At 48.6% G+C, this 20660-nt stretch overlaps 4 protein-coding genes across 14 annotated transcripts in view; 1 reads left to right on the top strand and 3 right to left on the bottom strand.

The window, feature by feature from the left end:
- Nucleotides 1-365: 365 nt before the first annotated feature.
- Nucleotides 366-5764, bottom strand: SOST (sclerostin). Its single transcript, XM_065856321.2, has 2 exons — nucleotides 3772-5764; nucleotides 366-2228 (listed from the first exon to the last, which is right to left on the bottom strand). Exons 1-2 carry the CDS (start codon nucleotides 3989-3991, stop codon nucleotides 1807-1809), a joined length of 642 nt encoding a protein of 213 aa, XP_065712393.1. The 5' UTR covers nucleotides 3992-5764; the 3' UTR covers nucleotides 366-1806.
- Nucleotides 5765-6177: 413 nt separating this feature from the next.
- Nucleotides 6178-13722, bottom strand: DUSP3 (dual specificity phosphatase 3). The gene is given in 4 exon segments (XM_065856053.2): nucleotides 6178-8166; nucleotides 9743-9969; nucleotides 13501-13643; nucleotides 13645-13722. Coding segments are annotated over 4 exon segments (639 nt in total). The 5' UTR covers nucleotides 13708-13722; the 3' UTR covers nucleotides 6178-7960.
- LOC136111707 (ras-related protein Rab-18-B-like) lies at nucleotides 13721-18635 on the top strand. Its single transcript, XM_065856054.2, has 7 exons — nucleotides 13721-13866; nucleotides 14409-14464; nucleotides 14590-14651; nucleotides 15263-15335; nucleotides 16070-16188; nucleotides 16400-16466; nucleotides 17031-18635. Exons 1-7 carry the CDS (start codon nucleotides 13802-13804, stop codon nucleotides 17204-17206), a joined length of 618 nt encoding a protein of 205 aa, XP_065712126.1. The 5' UTR covers nucleotides 13721-13801; the 3' UTR covers nucleotides 17207-18635.
- MPP3 (MAGUK p55 scaffold protein 3) overlaps nucleotides 17670-20660 on the bottom strand; it is a 15347-nt gene continuing 12356 nt past the window's right edge. For 10 of the 11 annotated variants that reach the window (XM_065856048.2, XM_071818086.1, XM_065856047.2 and 7 more), the window contains 5 exons: nucleotides 20348-20428; nucleotides 19856-19949; nucleotides 19452-19560; nucleotides 19247-19369; nucleotides 17670-18979 (listed from right to left, as the gene is read on the bottom strand). In XM_065856048.2, the coding sequence (XP_065712120.2) occupies nucleotides 18797-18979; nucleotides 19247-19369; nucleotides 19452-19560; nucleotides 19856-19949; nucleotides 20348-20428 (590 nt within the window). In that variant the 3' untranslated portion in view covers nucleotides 17670-18796. The remainder of the gene's footprint in view (nucleotides 18980-19246; nucleotides 19370-19451; nucleotides 19561-19855; nucleotides 19950-20347; nucleotides 20429-20660) is intronic. The other variant, XM_071818090.1, reaches the window with a different exon arrangement.

Below are 20660 nucleotides of genomic sequence, written 5' to 3'. Positions count from 1 at the left end.
GCGGTGTGAACAGGATGGGAGGCAGCCCCGCGGTGCCGGTGCCACCGCGCTCCCGTCACCAGGGCCCCGGGACAGGCTCTGGAACCCGCGAAGGACCAACTGCGGCTTTTCAAGTCAGAACGCTGCGAGATTCTGAGCGGCAGCTTAAGAGCAGGAAACTTTTGGTACAAGTTTTGGTGGGGTTTTGGGGTTTTTTTGTGGTTGTGTTTTGTGGTTTCTTTGGTGGTTTGTTGGGTGTTTTTGAGGTGAAACGTTTGGAGATGGATATCCCTGGTTCACCCGCGTCGGTCCCGATGCTCCTGAGCTGCCTGGAATGCAGCACGAAGCCTCCGATAAAGTGCAATAAGTATCAATGAGTCCGCCTATAATTAATCATTGATTCTACTTTATTAACAACGTGTTTAAAATTAAAAAGAACAGACTAATATTTTCAAAGCTGTATTAGTGCTCGTCCTCTACAAGGAAAACACTGCATAAATAGTTTCTGAGGAAAAAATAAATACGTGATTGACTCTCTGGGCATCTCACCTTTTCTCTCGAGGCGCTGGTCCCACATAAGATAATCGCAAGGATCTATCACCATCACAAATTTCCATCATTTATATGATTTCAGCATGAAGGCTACATAAAAAATCACAGCAGTGAGGAACTGGGTCCACCCCAAACTGCGCTTATGTGACACCAGGCTCAGCGATCCTACAGGATACATACAGCGTGTGACGAGTCACCTCCTAATCATATTCTTTAGTGTAAGAAGACAAACAGCAGTGTGAATGTTGAGAAGCTAAGTAAAGCTGCACATAGCAAAGGCTTTTCTAGAGGGATCCTGGCTGGAGCATTAGCAGGGGTTCAGTTTTAGCGCAGAACCAGCACCTCGCTCCCAGAACTTGGCTTGCACGGTCTTAGCGCTACAAAGCGTGTGTGGCCACGTAATCCAGACTCTACAGAACAGAAAATGTAGACTGAAACATCTAAGCCTGTTGTGTTCCAGGAAATAAGGAATAATCGGTATTTTTAATGTTGAATTACGCACATTATTAGCTGCTTGCAGGACAAGCATCAGTAGGTTATCTGGTTGGAGAGGAGCATGAGAATCATAAATCTGCTCCACTTAGTAGAATGTGTTTACTTGTCCCTAAACCAAATACGCTTTTAGTTGTCAAATCTCAGGTTTGAGTCTGTTGACCCTACAGTCTTTTAATTAAAAGTATGAACTAGATTTGCCCCACTTTAGTTTTGAGAACATGAGTGTCCTACCCTGATATTCTGTGTGTAGGGGAAACAGCCGGGGCTAAGGACCCCACAGGAGATCATTTCCCAGCAGTTTGACTCCAGTCACCAGAACTGTTGAAGTGCTTCCTACCACTGCCTTCCACAGCTCGGAGCAGGAACTCTGGTGGTGCTGCTCAATCGCTTGCTTGTCCTGGCGCTCAGAAAGGAGGGAAAGGGATCTCGAGGTTCTTTTCACATAAAGTGAGCAGAACGACTTCTAACCAAGCACAACTGTCCCCACAACAGCTTCGCTTCCCTCTGCCTTCCTACTCGTACAAGCCACACGACCTCCCGGGAACATCCCGCGTCCTCTCAGACCCAATTTAGGTGTTGCTGCCCCCAGCTCGGTTTATCTCACTCTCTTATCAGACCGTAACTGCTGTAATCTGATAACTTTTATGACTACGTGAGCCTTGTGACCCAGCTTAGCAGAAGGAGTTGGAACGTGCTGCAGTCACAACGTCATCAGTGCATACCGCCCGATGTTTCGTAAAATATCCAGAGCTGCTGGGCCGTATCCCTCAGAGCAACCTCCTAATAAGCATTTTCTAACTCGTGCTGGTTCGATTTGCTGCTCCGGGCCCTGGAGAGACGGGGCTTCTTGTTCTTCTGGGGCCTGACGGTGTCTCTGCCGAAGTCCTTCAGCTCGGACTGGTTGTGGTAGCGGGTGTAGCGCTTGCACTTGCAGGCCGTGACGGCTCGGAATTTGTAAGTCCGAGTCTCCCCGTCGGGACAGGCCATGGGGACGCGCTGCGTGCGGCTGTGCGCGGGGACGCAGCGGTAATCCGGGGCGTTCTGCCGCCACCACTTCCCCCGGCCGATGGAGTTGGGCAGCAGGTGCGAGGGGACGCACTGGCCCGAGCAAACCAGCTCCTTGACGGGCTTGACGCTGCGGCACGAGCCCTCGCTCAGGTAGCGGGTGGTTCGCATCTCTCTGCAGCTGAAGTCGGAAGCGTCTGCGGACAAGAGACACGTTAATTACGACTTTCTTCCCACCCTTGAGAAAGCGTTTTGTTTTTCTCGTAGCAGGTATCGAGCTCTGAGCAAGGTACGAGCTGGACATCTCTTGAGCAGGGCCTGTTGTGGTAGGACAAGGGGTGATGGTTTGAAACTAAAGGAGGGGGATTCAGGCTGGACATGAGGAAGGAATTGTTGCCCTGAGGGTGGTGAGAGCCTGGTCCAGGTACCCAGAGAGGTGGTGGATGAACCATCCCTGAGACACCCCAGGCCAGGCTGGACGGGGCTCTGAGCACCCTGAGCTGGTGAAGATGTCCCTGTCATGGCAGGGGTGGATAAGGTGACATTTGAAGGTCCCTCTAGCCCAAAACATCCTGTGATTTTGCAATTCTACTTGCGGTGGAAATCCTCAAAGCTCAGGTTGTGTCTGTTGGGGAAATTCTCCTCGCTCTGCGCAAGGTGCTTCCCTCCTTAGTGCATCAAAGAGAGCTCTGGCCCTGAGTCGTTAGCGACAGAACAGCATTTGCACAGACATTTAAATTTTTTGTCCTGTCACTGGGTGTCACCCAGAAGAGCCTGGCTCCATCCTCCTGACACTGCCCCTTTCCATATTGATCCCCAGGAATGAGTCCCCCCTCAGTCTCCTCTTCTCCAGCTCCAGAGCCCCAGCTCCCTCAGCCTTTCCTCACACGGGAGATGCTCCACTCCCTCCAGCATCTTGGTGGCTGCGCTGGACTCTCTCCAGCAGTTCCCTGTCCTTCTGGAACTGAGGGGCCACAACTGGACACAATATTCCAGGGGTGGTCTTCCCAGGGCAGAGCAGAGGGGCAGGAGAACCTCTCTGACCTACTGACCACCCCTTCTAACCCACCCCAGGTCCCACTGGCTTCCTGCCCACAAGGGCCCAGTGCTGGCTCATGGTCACCCTGCTGTCCCCAGGACCCCCAGCTCCCTTTCCCTACACTGCTCTCTAATAGGTCATTCCCCAACTTACACTGGAACCTGGGGTTGTTCCTGCCCAGATTCAAGACTCTACACTTGCCCTCGTTCTATTTCATTAATATATTTCATTGATGTTGGACACCTGGCCAAACGCAGTGACGAGATGTTACGAGGCATGTCAGTGCTGCTGAAGCAGTCAAACTGATTCCCAGATTGCAAAGTTAATCCCCCTGTAAGAGATATTGCTGACATTTCCGTGTTCTATATAAGTCAAATTTCTCTGTGTTTTGTGCTTGCAAGCACTGAAAGATCCCAAGCCATCTTTCTCTGTTTGCCGTTAGGATGGGACAGCGGGTGACGGCGGGGATCATGAGCACATTGTAGTACCTAAGGGTTGTTGAACAGATAGACCCCATTTTTCAGCAGTAAACTCCGCTACATCCCTACTGACATTTTCATTGACAGCTCTTCGTCAGTAGCTGTGACTCCCTACCACTCACAGCACTCGGCCAACACCTGGAGGTTTTAATAAGCATGTACAATAGGCAGTATTCTCCTACAAACCGTCCGAACCAGCACTGGCGATGCTGTCTCTCTTACCGTTGAGGTCTGGCGCCGGCTGCACGTGTCGCCCGCCGTGCTTCGCCCGGTTCATGGTGTTGTTGTCGCTGGGGATCTGCTCGGCGGGCGGCTCCGTGTTTTCGGCGGTCTCGGGGATGATTTCTGTCGCGTCGTTTTTGAACATCTGCCACCCCTCCACGGGCCGAACCGCGATTTGTAGGAGGACGCAGGCGGAGCACAGAGCCCAGGAGAGCTGCATGGTGGCAGCTCCGGCTCAGCGTCCCGGCTCACATCCCGGGAAACGCACATTATTCCCCTTTTTTAAATCCTTTTTAGAGCCCGGCCAGCCAATGGCCACACAAAGTGGGAAGGGCCAGACAGCAACTCATTCATCTCAGCTTTTGTCAGCGTGAAATACACTGGGTGTGTGGGCGTGGGTTGGTGACAATATTCTACAGCTTCGGTGTAAACCTCCTCATCCCCGGCTCCACGTTTGCGCCCAGCCCGCCGGGAATCGCAGCCTGACGAGGCTGCTTTTTGGTCGTTCTTTTCTGACAACAGTGTAATTAAAACCCGCTTCTGCCTCCGTATTTGAATCTTTGCCTATTGTGTTTTGCAAACGTTTGTCAGGGTTTTGTTTTCACTGCTGTGCTTTGGCTCCCCCCCGGTGCAAAGGAAGCACATCCAGAAACTGTAGCTCAGCAGCTGTGGCTTCTCAGCCTCTGCAGGTGAAGATTGAGGGAAAAGAGCTTTTTTGTCTCCTTTACAAAACAAGAAGCTCTAAATTTTGTTTCTGGGAGAGACAGGGAAGAGCAGCTTTGCAGAAGAACTTTTGTTTAGTTTTCCTTAAAAAACAAGCTACTTGGGCTATGTTGGTGAGGGTGTTGTAGGTCACGCTTTTTGATGGGCTCTCCCTCACATTTTTATCATTGAAAAGAAGAAAAAAGGCTTTAAATGGATCGCATGCTCCTGCTTCCACTCCCATTCCGCACAGGTGTTGAACGTAGGATGTTGGCTCATTTTAAACGCAGGAACAGGAGGGGCCCGATTCCCATTCATGATGTGACCAACGCCAATAGAATTGAGGACCTTACGTCTAGGGCGTCTATGCCCAAGATGTGTTCATGTGTCGTGTTGTAAAATCTTCTTTCTGATGTAATTCTTCCTTGCAAAAATCAGATGATAGTGGTGATGGTGGACAGGTGTTGGTTGGTTTGGGGGTTATTTGGGTTTTCCTTCACAGAACAGGCGAGGCGACCAGGCCTGAGTTACACAATGATCTTGGGCTTTGCTTCCAGGCCTTGCAATATTCGTATTTTCTCTGCAAGTGCTGATGTGTGGTCTCCTAATGGCCCTTAAATGAACAAAATCGTGTGGGCTTGGGGGGATTTTTTAGGTTTTGTTGGGTTTCTGTTGTGGATTTGTTGTTGAACTTGGTGTTGGACAGCAGCACCGCCTTGGTCTGGAATCCACCAGCGGTGACCTTGCGGCTGGTGGACGATGCCCAGCGGAAGAGCAGAACGGGAGAGGACGAAAGCTGAGTGCTGGCAATCACTGCCCCGTTGCACCCTGCGCGCTCCGCGGCTTCAATGCCGTCAGAATTAGATGGATCCGTCTATCAAAGCTCAGTTTCTGTTAATATCATCTTTTCATGTAATGTCTGCCTAGAGAACCTTTCCAAAAGCTCTCAGTGTCAGCACAGGCCAACTGCAGAGAACAGCGGCGACAGCACTAACGGTCACATAAAACGTAACATTCTCCTTGATGCAGCTTCTCTAAGTACTTAATCCCCTCTGTTAACTGTCTTAATGTGTCTGCATTACACGCTGCGAGAAATACCAGGAAAAAAATCTATGAGGTAAGGATCAGAAGCTGCATTTAGCCTCCAGCTTAAAACTTCTTGTCCACAAGCCTAAGAGAGGCAAGAAGAGTCCACATCCCACAGACATTCAGAATCCTTAACTACAAAAACATCCCTTTGTGTCCCGTATCCACTTCCTGCTCATAGGACTTTCTGCAACAAAGCAGAAGGGGTCAGCCCCCCCCCAATAATTGACTTTGTACTGTTCGTGAGGCACAGGGGAAACCAGGATGTACCGAGGGTGCTTTCAGAACGGACCCTCAGCCTCCTGAGCTCCAGCCCCAGTGCCGTGCGAGTCCATCAGACTGAGTGCTCCGATGTGATCTCTTCAGAGCAGCCAGGAATGAAGGGGATCTGCTCCCACCAGCGACCGGCACATTCACCGGGAATCATTCTGACAGCCTGGCTCTTGCAGGGGGAGGCAAGGACGCGTTGGATTCACTCAACAGTGTTGTTAGACTGTCTGGTGAGGAACAACGAGCCAACAGCTCCATCTGGTGAGTGATCCCGCAGCCACCTCGGCTGCTGGAATTACAGCTCATGAAAAAGAGACAGCGAAACAAACCAAAGAACCACAACTCAACTGATTTCCGGGATTTATTTGCAGAATAGAAGCAACGAATAGGACACGAATTCTCACAAACAAATCCTCAGGAGATACCTCTCTTATCTTCTTTGTTCCTTGCTATAAAATGCTGATCGCTTCTTGCCTCCACTCTTCCCCCTCCAACTTCATTAACTCTTAAGTATAAAAACTCCAAGCTATTGACTTTTTCTTTCACTGTGCTGGATTTGATGGGGTAGATACGTTTGTTCTATGATATATGCATGTTTTAGAGATCACATCCCTTCTCCAGAGTGCTACCTACACAAAAAGTACCACATTGGTATTCAGGATAAACATATTAACGTAAATGCAGATGACACGGTTTTAGCTGTAGCCGAGAGGTTTCAATCCCAAAAATGTAGTGTTGCTATTTGCAACACATCGTTGGTTTAAAAAGTGCCTTCCCTCCTCAGCGTGCTTGTACAGAACAGCTCTCGGCAAAGGGCAGGCGCGCGGTCACTTCGGAAGAATAAAAAGGTGCATTTCTTCCATTTCTTCTCCATGTTGTATTACACGCAAAGGAAGTTCTCATTCCCATCTTTATAGCAATCTTTCCTTCCACAATCCGAAATTCAGACGTATACAGCGTATCATTATGGAGTAGGGGCATCCGAGCTCTTCTTGGCCAGCTCAAATAGGCAGAGGAATGTGCAACGTGACTGCTGTTACACGGTGAGATAACGCTGAAAGGACGGGTGCGATCCACCTGACATCCTATTTTTAGCCTCCGCTAAAAGCAGAACTAGCAATGGTTTCACTACTGAGTCACCCATCAGTAACTCAGAATAGGAGGCGCCGCCTTAGATCTCAATTTTTAACATCAATTTATAGCCTTGTCTTATTTATCCCTCTCCACCCTCCTGTTACAAAACGTTTGTTGAATCGGTTATACTGAGGTAAACGGGTCGTGGTGCTACTGAAGTAGTGACAGGAAAGCAGGGAGAGACACGGTAATTGGATCCAAGCCTCGGCGTTGTGTTTGATATGCAGGACTTTATCACACACCCAGCACAGGCGCTCCAAAACACAGACGTTATTTCTTCCTTGCTCACGTTTCCTCAATGTTTGCGCTTGATATTTTTTTCTAGTATGACTTCAAAACAAAAATATAAAGGTATTTACTATCAGACTATTTCACGTCACTCACAACAGCAAGAGGTACAAATACTATTGGAAATACAGTGTGCATCAAGATCGGGCTCTGAATGGCTTTACTAACACACTGTGTATTGCATAAATCCACACTGAACACAACAACGCGTACGCTTCATTTTACAAGCAAGTGCATCTGTGCATTTTATATATGCTGCTCCATCCCTGGAAGCTCCTACAGTCGAGCTTTAGGCACCTGTGTGCGTGAAAAAGAAGCTTTAAAAAATACAGTACTTGAATTAAGACTGAGTGAAGACGTGTTGGGGCGCTCGGAAACTGGTGCTCCGGTGAGATACGAGACTAGGCTTAAATAAATCACACTCAACGCAAACCACATACGCTATAGAGTCTGCAGGGGGCCCTGAAATACATGTGAACGGCTGTTATCACGGGAGTTACCCCTCTAACAACACCCCTCTACTGCAACAGCTCCGAACGGCACCACGATTTTGTGCCATCTTGAACAACAGAGCCACAGTTCGAGAAACACTTTCATCAGACAAGAGCAGGAATTCTCTCTCCCTCACGCGACGTGATTTAGCTTGGTGGTTGGGCTTTGGGAACCTAAAGCACCTCAAACGTCCTCCGATGGTTTGAGAACCTCTGTTCTAGGGCTTCAGTTTGCCTTCCTTCACTAACCGCTCGTTGAGCTGGCAGAGCTGCCTTAGGAAGCCGTCATTGGGGCCAATCTCTCGCTTCTGGCGGACGGCGCTCAGCGCAGACTTGACATCCATGTTCTGGCGCAGCATGAGGTAGGCGATGACCAGCGTGGGGGACCGGCTGTAGCCCTCGCGGCAGTGCACGAACACCTGGCCTGCAGGGGAGATGGGTCACAGTTGGGGTTATACTGGAATATACGTTTGAAAAGCAACACGAAATAGGTAGGATGTAAAATGGAATGATGTTAGTCCTTCAGCGACTTCGTGAAGGGAAGGAGCCATGCTGGAGAAGTTGGGGCAGGGTGGATGTCACGCTGGAGCAGGGGAAGGGAGTGAGGAGGGAGGAGCAGCGGAGACAACGTGATGAACTGACCACAGCCCCCACCCACGTCCCCTTGTGCTGCTGAGGGACAGGAGGAGGAGAAAATCAAGAGTGAAGTTGAACCCCAGAAGGCGCCAGGGGCAGGGGGGAAGGAGTTTTAATACGTGCTTTCACTTCTCATGATCCTACTCTGATTTGATTGGTAATATGTTAAATTAATTTCCCCAAGTCAAGTCTGTTTTGCCTGTGACTGTATTACTGAGTGATCCCCCTGTCCTCATCTCAACCCAGGAGCCTTTTGTCATACATTTCTCCCCCTGTTCAGCTGAGGGAGAGTGATGGAGCAGCTCGGTGGGCACATGGTGTCCAGCCAAGGCCAACGCATCGCATGGATAAATCCTGTAGGGATGTATCCAACACTAATAAATCAGGCCACCGCTCCCTTTGAGAAATCCAACTCGATTTCATTGCTTCTCAGCTGCTTCCTCTTTGACCTGCTTTTCCAGGCACAGAAATCTCCCCCTTCCCAAATGCAGGGGGGATCTGGCCCCAGCTACTCTCCAGAGTCAATTTATTTCTGACCCAAGAGAACAGATGAACCATACACGCGTATTTTCATCATGACCACAACTTGTTTGAACCACAGCAACGAAAAGCCCGTTACCACGTTTGCCCGGAGCTGCAGAGGCTTCTTAGCCCAAGGCAAATCTCTAATCAGAAATGCAGCATATGTAGAAATAACTGGTGTGTAGAAATAGTCGGACAACAAACACCGTCTGGCCCACTGCACTATGTCCCAGGATTTCTGCTCTGAGGAAACACACTGTAAAGTAATGTGGCAATCAACAGCACCACAAATATCCAGCCTTCCTGCAGTCCTAGAGAATAGAGAGCTAATAATCACATAAAATAACGTGATGAGTTACTATAATAGAAGCTGCAAGGCTACAGTCTCTATCCTTCCTGAACATTCGGAAGAAAACCAACCAGATAGCAGGTTGTGTGAGTACTCCTCAGCAATGCATTACTTGTATCGCTTCTGCCTTTAGTTTCTCATTTGTAGTGTCACAAAACAAACTTTAGATCCTGTTTTGGTTTGTTTAGGTGACATAGCACTTCAAGAACACATATTCCCAGAAAGGCTCTATTATAGGATGCAGCAGCTGTTTCACTTGTCAAAGTCACCCTACAGTGACAGACTCCCATCTGCCATATACTGGAGAACTACACGTCTAGACAGAAGATTCCAGTGTCTTATTGTGTCGATGATCCAGACCCTTGATCTGAATTCCTGATTTGGTTGTTCAGCTGATAATCTGAGCAAAAAACCCTATTTTAAATGGTAAAAGAAATTGCTCTGAAACATATGCACAGAAAACGTGGTAGAAAGATAACTCAGTTTGCCTTACCATCCTTTTGGGAAAGTGCTTTCTCAATAAAATCAGCTGCCTCCTCAAAATAGCGGCTGAGGTTAAATTCTGGAGTATCGTTCGCTTTGATGCCATGGTACGTGATGCCTGAGCCTTCGTAGAACTCTGCGTTCGTGTTGACGTGCATGAACGACTTCCCCTCCGCTGCGTTCAGAACGTGGGTTATCCCCAGGTGCTGCAGCCTCGCTATGTTCTTGGCTATGAACCTGTGTGATAAAACAATTAGAACTTGGTAAATCATCTCAATATTTACGATGTCCCCAGACAACACTGATAACCAAAACCTCTGAATTTGAAGGTCAGAGAAGCGCACCCCCCATGGATGAGGAAGGCTGGCAAAATGGTGACAACAATGAGCAGAAAGGTGAGGCACTCAACAACGTTTTGCCTTGGTCTTCACTGGCAAGTTCTCCTTCCGCAGCTCTCGAGTGGATGAGCTGGAACACGGGGACTGGGGGAGCAAAGGCCCTCGCACTGTAAATGCAGATCAGGTTTGGGACCACTTGAGGAACCTGAACAGACAGAAATCTTGGTGAGATGCACCCCAGAGTCCTGAGGGAAGCGGCTGATGCGGCTGCCAAGCCACTCTCCACAATATTTAACAAGTCGCAGCAGTCAGGGGGTTGGCCTAAGTGAGCTTGGAAGGTCCCTTCCAACCCAAACTGTTCTACGATTCTATGATTTTTGTTAATAGTTGCTAAATATACCGTGTCCAGAGGTGAATTAACTACAGATTATAAACTCACAGAACTATTTAGAGCCACAGTCACTACTTGTGTGCAAGAGATCGCTCCTTTCTTGGCTGAGCCAAGCAGAGCATGTATGAAATTCAATCTGCAAGACCCTACCGTAGCATGGAATTCTAACTCTTTCTGAACACAAAATCCTGACCAAAGTAAGAAAATACTGGAGATAACAGAAAGCCCAGGATAGTCACTTATTAACTGTTATCTACCTAAGATAATTCAAAAAGCAGCCATAAAAAGGCTCCACTGTCAGCCACCAGTCTCGCAGGGCCAGGTAAGCAGCACTGGCTATGCCAGCAGACAGTCCAAACAGACATTTTGGGGGCAATTTAAACCACTGTAAAACAGCACTGGCTCCCTCTCAGGCCACAGGAAGACAGAAAGTAACCGGGAGCAAACGTTCTGCATCTTCTAAGGTCGCATCTGAAGACTATGAGGTGTAATCTTCTGTCCTTGTGCCGTTCAACATCTTTAAATCATGGAAAGATCTGGCCAGGCTACCCAAAGGGCAGCAATATATCTCAGTCTTTGCCGCTCAGTGTTTCCATCATAGGTATCATAATCTTTAGTGTCTTAGTTGAAATCAATATCTGAATGGAAAAGAATCCAGATGGGCGATGTTTAAGACGCTTAAGTGCCTCAGAAAGCACTCAGCACTTTTAGGTCAGCTAAGCCCTTTCTAGCTCCTCAGTTCTATCAAGTAATTGGAGCAAAACCACCTGCTTCCATCTTTAGGTGGCTAAAAGAGCACCCTGCCCTATGAGTGAACAACTCAGCGGGATGATACGTAATAATCATCCCTTTCGGGCTTGAATTAGATCCACTAATAGTGCCATAAGCTCTGATAAAAGCGCTAAGTTGTACAAGGGCAAGCAATCCATCTGCTGAGCACCACAACTGCTCATGCACTGGAACGCAATCTATAGTAAGAGGAGATACCCACTGACTCCTTTCTGTCCTAAAACCACTGCTTATCATTCTGAGTCTGATTATTTCCATATGTCAGTCCCAATATTTGCCTCACTTTCCTGGGAATCACAAAAACCCCATACATTTTATCATCCCATGGGGTCTCCCAGTAAAATTCGAGCCCGCTGGGCACCATTAGCAGAAGGTGACAGAAGGCTGGAGCTGAAAGATGACACGGTTCCTGCACACTCTGTGACAAGAGGCAGCCTAAGCAGACATCAGCCCTTGTACTGTTTTTAAAGGCAGATTTGGCTGTGTGGAAACAGAAATCTTTTAGAAAATCTCCCTCTGGCTCGAGTCATAAACTGCAAATACAAGGAGTCGTAACATTAAGCTGAGCTCCAGATAAGCATTGGTGCAATATCTTCTTGGACAAGCTTCTAAGGGATGGCAACGCACCTAAGGGTTTGGGCTGGACTCTTAGCTATTCAGAAGAAGCTAAAACAAATACCCAAATGAGTTAGCTTGTATGTATATGAGCCTCTGAGTGCATTCACTCACAATTTCCCTGTAATTCACAGCTATATGAACATCTAGAGCGTTCCTTTTCTCCTAATGACCGTTCACCCCTTAAATTGTAGCGTAAGCAGATGAACCCTTATGCATGAGTGAAGCATCTACATTTTCTGTCCTCTGTGCCAAAAAAACCCTATGGCAATGAGCCAAATATTTGTAAAGACTTCATTACCCAAACAACCGTTGAGAGATTTTCCATCTGGCAGGACATCATCTGTGCCAGGGGACAAGTATCAGAGCCTGGAGAATTCTGCTTGCAACACAGAAGTAAATCCTACAGTGCAAAGCCAAAACAAAAAGTGTTAATTCAGCTGTGAGTTCCTGTGCTCAGTGGGGTGAGTGTATGGTGGTTCTTATTAAAATGAGCTCCAGGAAATCACTCCCACAGTCTCCTCCTGTGCTGGAGACTCCAGAGCCCCACTGCCCAGCTCAGAGCTGCATGAGGGCTGAGAACCTTTTGGTTTTCCAGAAGGATCCTTATTTAGGGCACTGAGGACACAATGAGGTTAAAGACTTGTTGAAGGACAATGAGAAGAGGATGTGAAAGCTTGGAGAAAACATGCATAGATCTCTTTTTCTTCATAGCTTCAATATGGTATGTAATACGGAGCCTTCCTAGTTCACTGGTGCAGACTTCTCTGTAAATGTAGTTCTTAGGTAGTTCTTAGCCTGAGTTACACCAAATATTACAGAGTATTTTCAAGAGTATTAAAAATGCCACCAAACACCGATCCTGTTCACTTTCCCTGCCCTTTCTGTGACAAATCACTGCGGTAAAAGTGAACTCTCGCTTCTCCTCATTTATTAAAACACCTTTTCCCTTTGTTACCTGCTCAAGGATGCTGCAAAACTTATCTTTGCAGTTTGCTTTCTTCAATAAGGCCTTGCTTGTAACATCACACAAAGCTCTAAGATGGGCACTTGCTATGTGGTTAACACTCCAGGTGCTCGTTCCCTGTAACTTGTCATTCCCCATGTCAGGCCCCAGGGGCTGCTCAGGCCTCGCACCCCCGGAGCAACAATTCCTGTCAGGTCCAGCCTCCCCGGGCTCTGGGGACCACCCCGGGCTCTGTGGGGACCACCCCGGGCTCTGTGGGGGCTCCCCGGGCCCTGTGGGGGCTCCCTGGGCCCTGTGAGGGCCACCTCGGGCTCTGTGGGGCCACCCTGGGCTCTGTGGGGGCACCCCGGGGTCTGTGGGGCCTCCCCGGGCTCTGTGGGGCCACCCCGGGCTCTGTGGGGGCACCCCGGGCTCTGTGGGGGCTCCCCGGGCTCTGTGGGGGCTCCCCGGGCTCTGTGGGGCCACCCCCGGGCCCTGTGGGGCACCCTGGGCTCCCCGGGCCCTGTGGGGGCTCCCCGGGCCCTGTGAGGGCCAACCCGGGCTCTGTGGGGGCTCCCCGGGCCCTGTGGGGGCTCCTCGGGCTCCCCGTTTGATTCCTCCGGCTCCAGGTCCCGGTCCAGGCCTCACAACCCGCCCGCCCCAGCGCCTCCCCGGCCCCGCTCACTCACGCGTTCCCCACATGGATCCGCGGCACCACCTCGTTGCTGTGCGCGCTGGGGAGGCTGTAGCAGCCGCTCCCGTTAGCCAGGAGGTCGTTGAGCTCCCCCACCGAGATCTCGTAATCGGACATGGCCGAGCCCCAGCGGCCCCCCAGCCGGAGCGGCCTCTTGGCACGGCGGCAGCTCCGGCCGGGCCCGCCCCGCCCGCCGCCTCATAGGCCGAGCAGCGTCAGCTGGTGGCGGCGCAGCCGGCGGGGTCGGGCCCGGGCCCGGAGCGGAGCGGGCAGCGCGGCGGCTCCGCTGAGCGGGGATGGACCCTGCGGCGCTCACTCTGAAGCTGCTGCTGGTCGGAGACAGCGCGGTGGGCAAGTCCAGGTGCGGTGCGGGATGTGGGGCTGTGCGGTGCAGACTGTGGGGCTGTGCCGTGCAGACCGCGGGGCCGTGCAGGATGTGGGGCGATGCGGTGCATACTGTGGGGCGGTGCAGGATGTGGGGCTGTGCAGTGCAGAGTGTGGGGATGTGGGGTGGTGTGGTGCGGACTGCGGGGCGGTGCAGTAGTGCAGGACGTGGGGCTGTGCGGTGCAGACCGCGGGGCCGTGCAGGACGTGGGGCTGTGCCGTGCAGGACGTGGGGCTGTGCCGTGCAGGACGTGGGGCTGTGCCGTGCAGACCGCGGGGCCGTGCAGGATGTGGGGCTGTGCGGTGCAGACCGCGGGGCCGTGCAGGACGTGGGGCTGTGCCGTGCAGGACGTGGGGCTGTGCCGTGCAGGACGTGGGGCTGTGCCGTGCAGACCGCGGGGCCGTGCAGGACGTGGGGCTGTGCGGTGCAGACCGCGGGGCCGTGCAGGATGTGGGGCTGTGCCGTGCAGACCGGGCGCCCGCAGCCCCGGGCTGAGCCCGCCGTGTCTCTTCCCGCAGCCTCCTGCTGAGGTTCACGGGTGGTGGGTTCGAGCCCCAACTGAAACCCACTGTTGGTGAGTCCCGAACCCGCTCGCGGTGCGGTGCTCGCTGCGGGCAGTTTTCGCTTCTCGTTTGGGTCCCGTTACCGGGAGGCGGGGGCGGATTCATCGGTTCCTCCTGAGAGCTCTTCCCTTCTCAGGTATTGATTTTAAAGTGAAGAAGATGGTGGTGGACGGCCACGCGGTGCAGCTCGCGATATGGGTAGGTGCTGTTCTTGACAGGTGTGTGAGAACTCCAAGGTCCCACTTTTTTGGTAACTTCCATCGAGGCTGCGCGGTGACTGTGTCTGTACTGCACCCGGAACAGCCCAGGTGCTTTCTGCTGGTTTTAGAGTCTTAGCAAACCTGAAGCGGCTCTTCAGCTGCATTCTCCTTTCCTGGTGCGGAGGAGCAGAGGGAAGCTTTTGGAACCACGGGGTCTCCTTTCTTGCGTCTTCCACTGGAAACCCAGTTATTGCTCATTATCATTAACTGATTAAGCCCAGCGGCTTGGTTTGCAGCAAGAGCCTTTTGGGGTTCTCTCTTTGAGTCCCATTGATTTTCTTGTCTCACTCATGCTACAGGTGTCTGCGTTTATTGCTTTAACAATGAAGTCCTCTCTGTGCTTTTCTACCCATCCTCATCCATTTTCTGTTGCTTTGCTCACGTTTTCTGACTGCTCCCCACCTTCTGCTGCCTCATTGTTTCACTGTCCTTCCTGAGCAGGAAAAAAATTAATTTTGTGTAGTTTAAAATATTATTTTTATTCTAAATATACTTGATTTTTTTTGTGTATGTGGTGGGGTTTTTGTGTTTTGTGTTTTTCCTTTGTAGGACACAGCAGGACAGGAGCGCTTTAGAACACTGACTCCCAGTTATTACCGCGGAGCTCAAGGGGTTGTTTTAGGTAGGAGGTTTATGGGAGAAAACCACGGTTACAGCAAGTGTGGTCTCTATTGCTACCTAAACGCGCGTGTCTGTAGAAGAGGAGGCTGGCTAGGGAACCACAGGCACAACTCCATTTTCTACAACATTACTGCATCGTTAGCTCACACACGGAGTATTCAGAACCGTCGGCAGGAAATCCTGCTGCTTCAAAATAGTTTGAATTGAAAATAAAGAGGTCTCACACTGCCGGCTCTTGAGTAGATGAATTATTAGCTTTGCCGTTATTTGGTGAGTTTCTGTAATAAGGTTCGTTCGTTTTTACTTTTTTTGGCAGAAACTATTGATGTGATTACTGTAAGACATGAGGTTTGTAGCACAAGTAATGGATGTTAGTTATCAGTTAATTAGTTGTAAGTTAAATGAGGTGACAAAATACCTACTTTAAAATACTCTGCGTGGCCCAATTCAGAGCTAGTGACAAGTATAAAATTCACCTCGTAAGTCTGATTTCCAGTCCTAGATGTATGGCAGAGATACTGCTTGTGTTCTGTAGTCCCCCGTGACTGTGGGTGAGCACAGCCAACGTGTTTCAGCTTGGGGAAGACGATACGGTTGATACATCTTTCTGTAATTCCCTGATGTGGCTTATTTTTTGAGGGGGGGACAGTAGTTAGCCAGCTGGGCCTGAATTCTGCTAGAATGAAGTAAATATTATGCAAGAGTCTAGAGCTGTTCATCTTCCTCTGTTGCCAGTGTATGATGTTACACGAAAAGAGACTTTCACGGGCCTGGAGGGCTGGCTGAAGGAGCTGGACACGTACATCACCAAGAACAACACCGTGAGGATGTTAGTTGGCAATAAAACCGACAAGGTCAGTTTGGCAAGGCACCGTTTTACGCTCTTCCACGTTACCCAGGCGTGACCCCCTAACGGTGGCTGTGTGCGGAGTGGGGAAATCCAGCTGCTGATTATTCCGTGGGTTGATGGGCTTCACACGCTCACTTCCACAGTGACGCTTTTCCTGGGGCTTCCTCCAAGCGGCAAACGTTGCTTATTTTAGTCCCATTCATTTGTCTCTGCAGCCTGACCGTGAAGTAGAGAGGAAAGAAGGACTCCAGTTCGCCAGGAAACACTCGCTGCTTTTTATAGGTATGTAAATGCTCCAAAAACTTGTATATTCATGTTTATTTTGGTATTGCTAAGTGTGAATGTAGTGTACAATTATATTTCAGATTGACAGGTTAATTTACTTTTGTTTCTTGAGTACTTAATTAACAGGGCTCCTTTTGCCGCATTGGTTCATAGGCATAGGTGTGGGGTTTAACTTTTCTCAGAGATGCTCTGCACGGACTGCGGGAGGTACTGATCTCCCAAACAGATTGGCTTCGTATAGCGTGTAGGCATGAATTCTACATTCCCTTCAAACCAGCAGGACTTGTAGTCTTGTAGATTTACTGTCACAAACTGAGAACAATTTCTGTTTCTCATTATGGAGAGAATGGGGAGCTGTGGAAGTTTTTTCAGGTGGGGAAACGAGATGCTTCAGACTGGATGTATTTTTGGTTATCATATTCAACTTAGTGTGCCTTTAAGGGAGAATATAGAGAAGTTTCATTTCTTATAAAGATATTTTCTCTCTGCTTCCAAAAGAACTGCTTACAGGGGAGAACACTCCCTGCAAATAGGATAAAATCCCCTTTTCCCCTTCCCCAGAGACCAGTGCCAAGACACGGGACGGGGTCCAATACGCCTTCGAGGAACTGGCCGCAAAGATCCTGGAGACACCGGGTGTTTGCAAGAAAAACGCAGAGAAGGAGAGAGTGCAGCTGCGGGAATCCTCAGCACGGCGGGACAGGAGCTTCTGCGGGGCGTTCTGTCCGCTTTCTTAGACCTACGGGCGGCTCTCCGGTGTGAACGGACTTTGATTTGAAATAAAACCAAAGGAGGTGGGGGAATTCGCAGCCCTCCTCTGTGCCTTGTTTGACCACCAGCAGTCCTACAGATCCAAAAACCAAACTGAGGAACCAACTCCAGTTTCTCCTTCCCTTACGCACAACCAAGAGATTTTTCTGGTAATGTCAGGTTTTGGCTATGAAATCCCAGTGCCGTACGGCGCCTCGTGCTCTCGCTGTACGGCATTCAACACGGACCTTTTCTGAAATTCCTGCCTTAGCATAAAATAAGGTTAGTGCTCTATTTTGTGATATTACTTTTCAGCTGCTCTTCCGCGGATCGGCACGGGACTCTTTTAGCCTCTGTAGATTCAGTGACACTGGTGTATAGGAAATGTGCTTTTAATATGCAGTGTAGTTCTGTTCAATGCAGTGAAGAATTACATCACACTGGTAAGAGTCAGGGACCAAAAGGTCTTGTTGAATAGTACACAGGAAAGATGAGACCTCAGCAGGGAATGGAAAACAGGACCTAGTTTCAGTTAACGTGCACCTGTACAATGCTCATATACTTTTTTTTCAATAATTGTAAAGCATAAGTGCTTCCAGAGTCATCCCTCTGCCTTTTCTTAGTAACACCCTCCTAAAAAAAATCCTGTATATTCAGATCTCCAGAAATATATACAAGATCCTCTACCAGTTAAGATTTCTTCCTCGGGACGTGCTGTAGGTGATCGGATGCTCTGGAAGCACTTAACTCATTTCAAAGAAAGGTGGTGATAAATGAGAAATGATTTGGAGCTGGAGCTCAGCTACTCGGTGAAGTTTCAGCACCCATTTTGGAGCTGCCGTGTTGGCGCCAAGGTGCTCTCGCATCACATGGGATTTGCAAAGATGTCTTGTAGAAAAGGAGCTTTGGAAAAGTTCTCTTTTAAATCACAGGCAGTTGTTTCCATGTAGACTAAAGCAAAGTCTCTGTTTTACGAGCTGGTGTGTTTGTGTCTTAGGGAGATGGGGAAAGTGAGCAGACCAATACCTGTGCAAGACAACTTGGACACATTGGGAAACATGGAATGGATATAAAATAAAGAATCAGCCACTGAAATATTTCCAACTAGCCTAGCTTTAGTGCCTAATTGGAAAGGATTTGCAACATCCTTCCTACCTGGCTGAAGGAGCTTGCTCTGCAGGCACACTGGATCCTGAAAAGAACCTTCTCAGATGCCTTAATTCAAAATTTGTGGCCAAAGGATGAAAATTGCAGTTCTGAGTGTCAGATCTGGGAAAGCGTGGGGCTCTGTGTGAAACTTTACTGTACAAAATGCACTATTTACAGTCTAAAAGTCACTCCAGTCTTCTACTGATCTGTTTAGTCTAAGTATTGACTTTTACATGACAGCTGCTATTAAAGATGTTGATTCAGGAAGGCAGTGTTGGCTTCTGACTTTGTTCAGTTTTTCTCCTGCAGTCTTTATGTATCAAGCCAGACCAGCAGTTCTGAAGTGAATTGGACATTATTTCCCTTTTCTAATCCATATATTTACAAGACATTTTTTACAACCTTTCACTTAAACAGCGGATAAGAAGCTACGACCTCACCCAGCTGACGGGCACCCAGAATGAATCCTTGTTCAGTTTCTCTAGCTCCGTTTTCAGCTGATTACAGGCGCTCTGCAGATCTTCTTTCACCAGCACCGCGTCAATTAAGTGTCCATACTGCTCCTCAATGAACGCTGCTGAATTAAGAATTTCCTGCTGTTCTTCATCCTGCTGATCAACACCAGAAGATGGTATGAGATCCACAGTGTGTCTTTTTCATTACTAGCATTTTAAAATATATTAATTACTAGCATTTTGAAGTATATTAGCACAATAAGTCATTGCTTTGAAAGGCAACGAAATGAGCTGCTCCCATTAGGACCCGCTTAGTGCCCCACTCTTGCTGTTCTGCAATAGGAGCTCTTCTGTATCATAGAAATTCCAGCCCAAACACTTATTTAATGTCTGAAAAGAAGAGGTTGAAGTTTAAATACATACAAGGGGGGATGAGATTTCTTCTGATGTGGGAGATTTCAGGACAGGTTTTTTCTTTTCTGGAACGAGAGGCTTCACGAAGATAACGTAAGGTTTAAACTCAGGTGTCCTCAAGTGCTTCACTGCCTGCAAATAGAGTGTTTTATAGACCGTACTGGCAGCCCAGGATGAAATAGTTGCTTTCTTTAAAATAAGCTGCGGAACTTACTTCAGGTACCACGTCCACCAAACAAACCTTCTTCTTGGCCATCACGGACCGGATTGCCTCGAGACTTGTACCGTACAGGTTTTCTTTGTATTCTCCGTGTTCCACAAATCTGAAAAGTCAAGGTTTTAAAATAAGATCCCCGGAGAATATTTCACTTACAACATTCAGCAGCTGTTCCTGAAGTCCCAGCAGTCAAATGCTGGCTCTGAATCGCTTCTTACTAAATTTCTGAGTTCACACTAACAGTCCAGATTGAATAAAGAGCTTTTGACGTGGAAAGCTGAACCCTCATAATACAACTCGTCCAGCTTTACACCTCATTTTGGCATTCATATGACGCAAAATTAAATTAGCGGTATTTTTAAAATACAGTCATCTGTAGCAGTATTTTTAAGTTAACTCACTTGTTTTGCTGCACGTCCGTCTCAAATGATTGCTTGGAGACAAAATTGTATTCCACTCCTTCTTTCTCATGACTTTTCCTTGACCTGGTTGTATCTAGAGAAGAGAACGGAAGCAAGACAGGACAGGCCAACCTTAGCAACCAACTCTATTTTCTGTTTAATTCCAGTCACGTTTTCATTACCTCAGACAAGGTGGTTACACACTGGCAAATTCCAATTAACATAAAATGCAAATCAAATATTCTAAGTTTGTTTTAAACTCAATATCAAAAATTCTAAGACCAAAACCAAAGTGGTTTTGCTCCCGAGAGTGATAGAACTAGCACAAAAACTAGGAAGAAGCTTTCTTACACCTGATAGAAGCTGCTATGATGTTCTGAAGATGACTTAAACACACCTGTTTGGGCTGAATCAATCAGTGCAGCCAGCACTACATAATTAGCAATTAAGGAATAAAGTGGCTACAAACCAAAGTCAGTGAAGGTGACTCACGTGGAACTGCAACTCCGTACTCCTGCGGGTTCTCGGCCACCACCTTCTGCTTGAGCTCACTTAATCTGGCCCCCAAACAACCTGAGAAAACACAACTGACTAAAATATCTGCGTAGAATAAAATATTGCAAAGAGAATAACATCAGTTTCACACAACATGATGCAGGGATATGCCTGAAGACACCTGTACATGAGAGACCTCAGGACCCGCCACGTTTTGATGTGACGAATACCAAACTGATTCCTTCAACAACTGTTGGACAAACATTGTCAGAGAATCTGTCAGCTTAGCAGTCAGTTTTATGGGATTTCT

This window comes from Patagioenas fasciata, chromosome 22, assembly GCF_037038585.1.
Source record: "Patagioenas fasciata isolate bPatFas1 chromosome 22, bPatFas1.hap1, whole genome shotgun sequence".
NCBI classification, from domain to species: Eukaryota; Metazoa; Chordata; class Aves; order Columbiformes; family Columbidae; genus Patagioenas; species Patagioenas fasciata.
The sequence above is the reverse complement of the archived record's forward strand: the minus strand, read 5'-3'. Positions and strand labels throughout refer to the sequence as shown.

What these genes read in the sequence shown, in the direction of transcription:
- LOC136111707 (XM_065856054.2), top strand. Translation starts at nt 13,802, where the DNA reads ATGGACCCTGCGGCGCTCACTCTGAAGCTGCTGCTGGTCGGAGACAGC. An exon ending in CGGTGCAGCTCGCGATATGG is followed by an intron (nt 14,652 to 15,262) that starts GTAGGTGCTGTT and finishes TTTCCTTTGTAG; the next exon opens with GACACAGCAGGACAGGAGCG. An exon ending in AGCTCAAGGGGTTGTTTTAG is followed by an intron (nt 15,336 to 16,069) that starts GTAGGAGGTTTA and finishes CTCTGTTGCCAG; the next exon opens with TGTATGATGTTACACGAAAA.
- SOST (XM_065856321.2), bottom strand. Translation starts at nt 3,991, where the DNA reads ATGCAGCTCTCCTGGGCTCTGTGCTCCGCCTGCGTCCTCCTACAAATC. An exon ending in GCCGGCGCCAGACCTCAACG is followed by an intron (nt 2,229 to 3,771) that starts GTAAGAGAGACA and finishes TCTTGTCCGCAG; the next exon opens with ACGCTTCCGACTTCAGCTGC.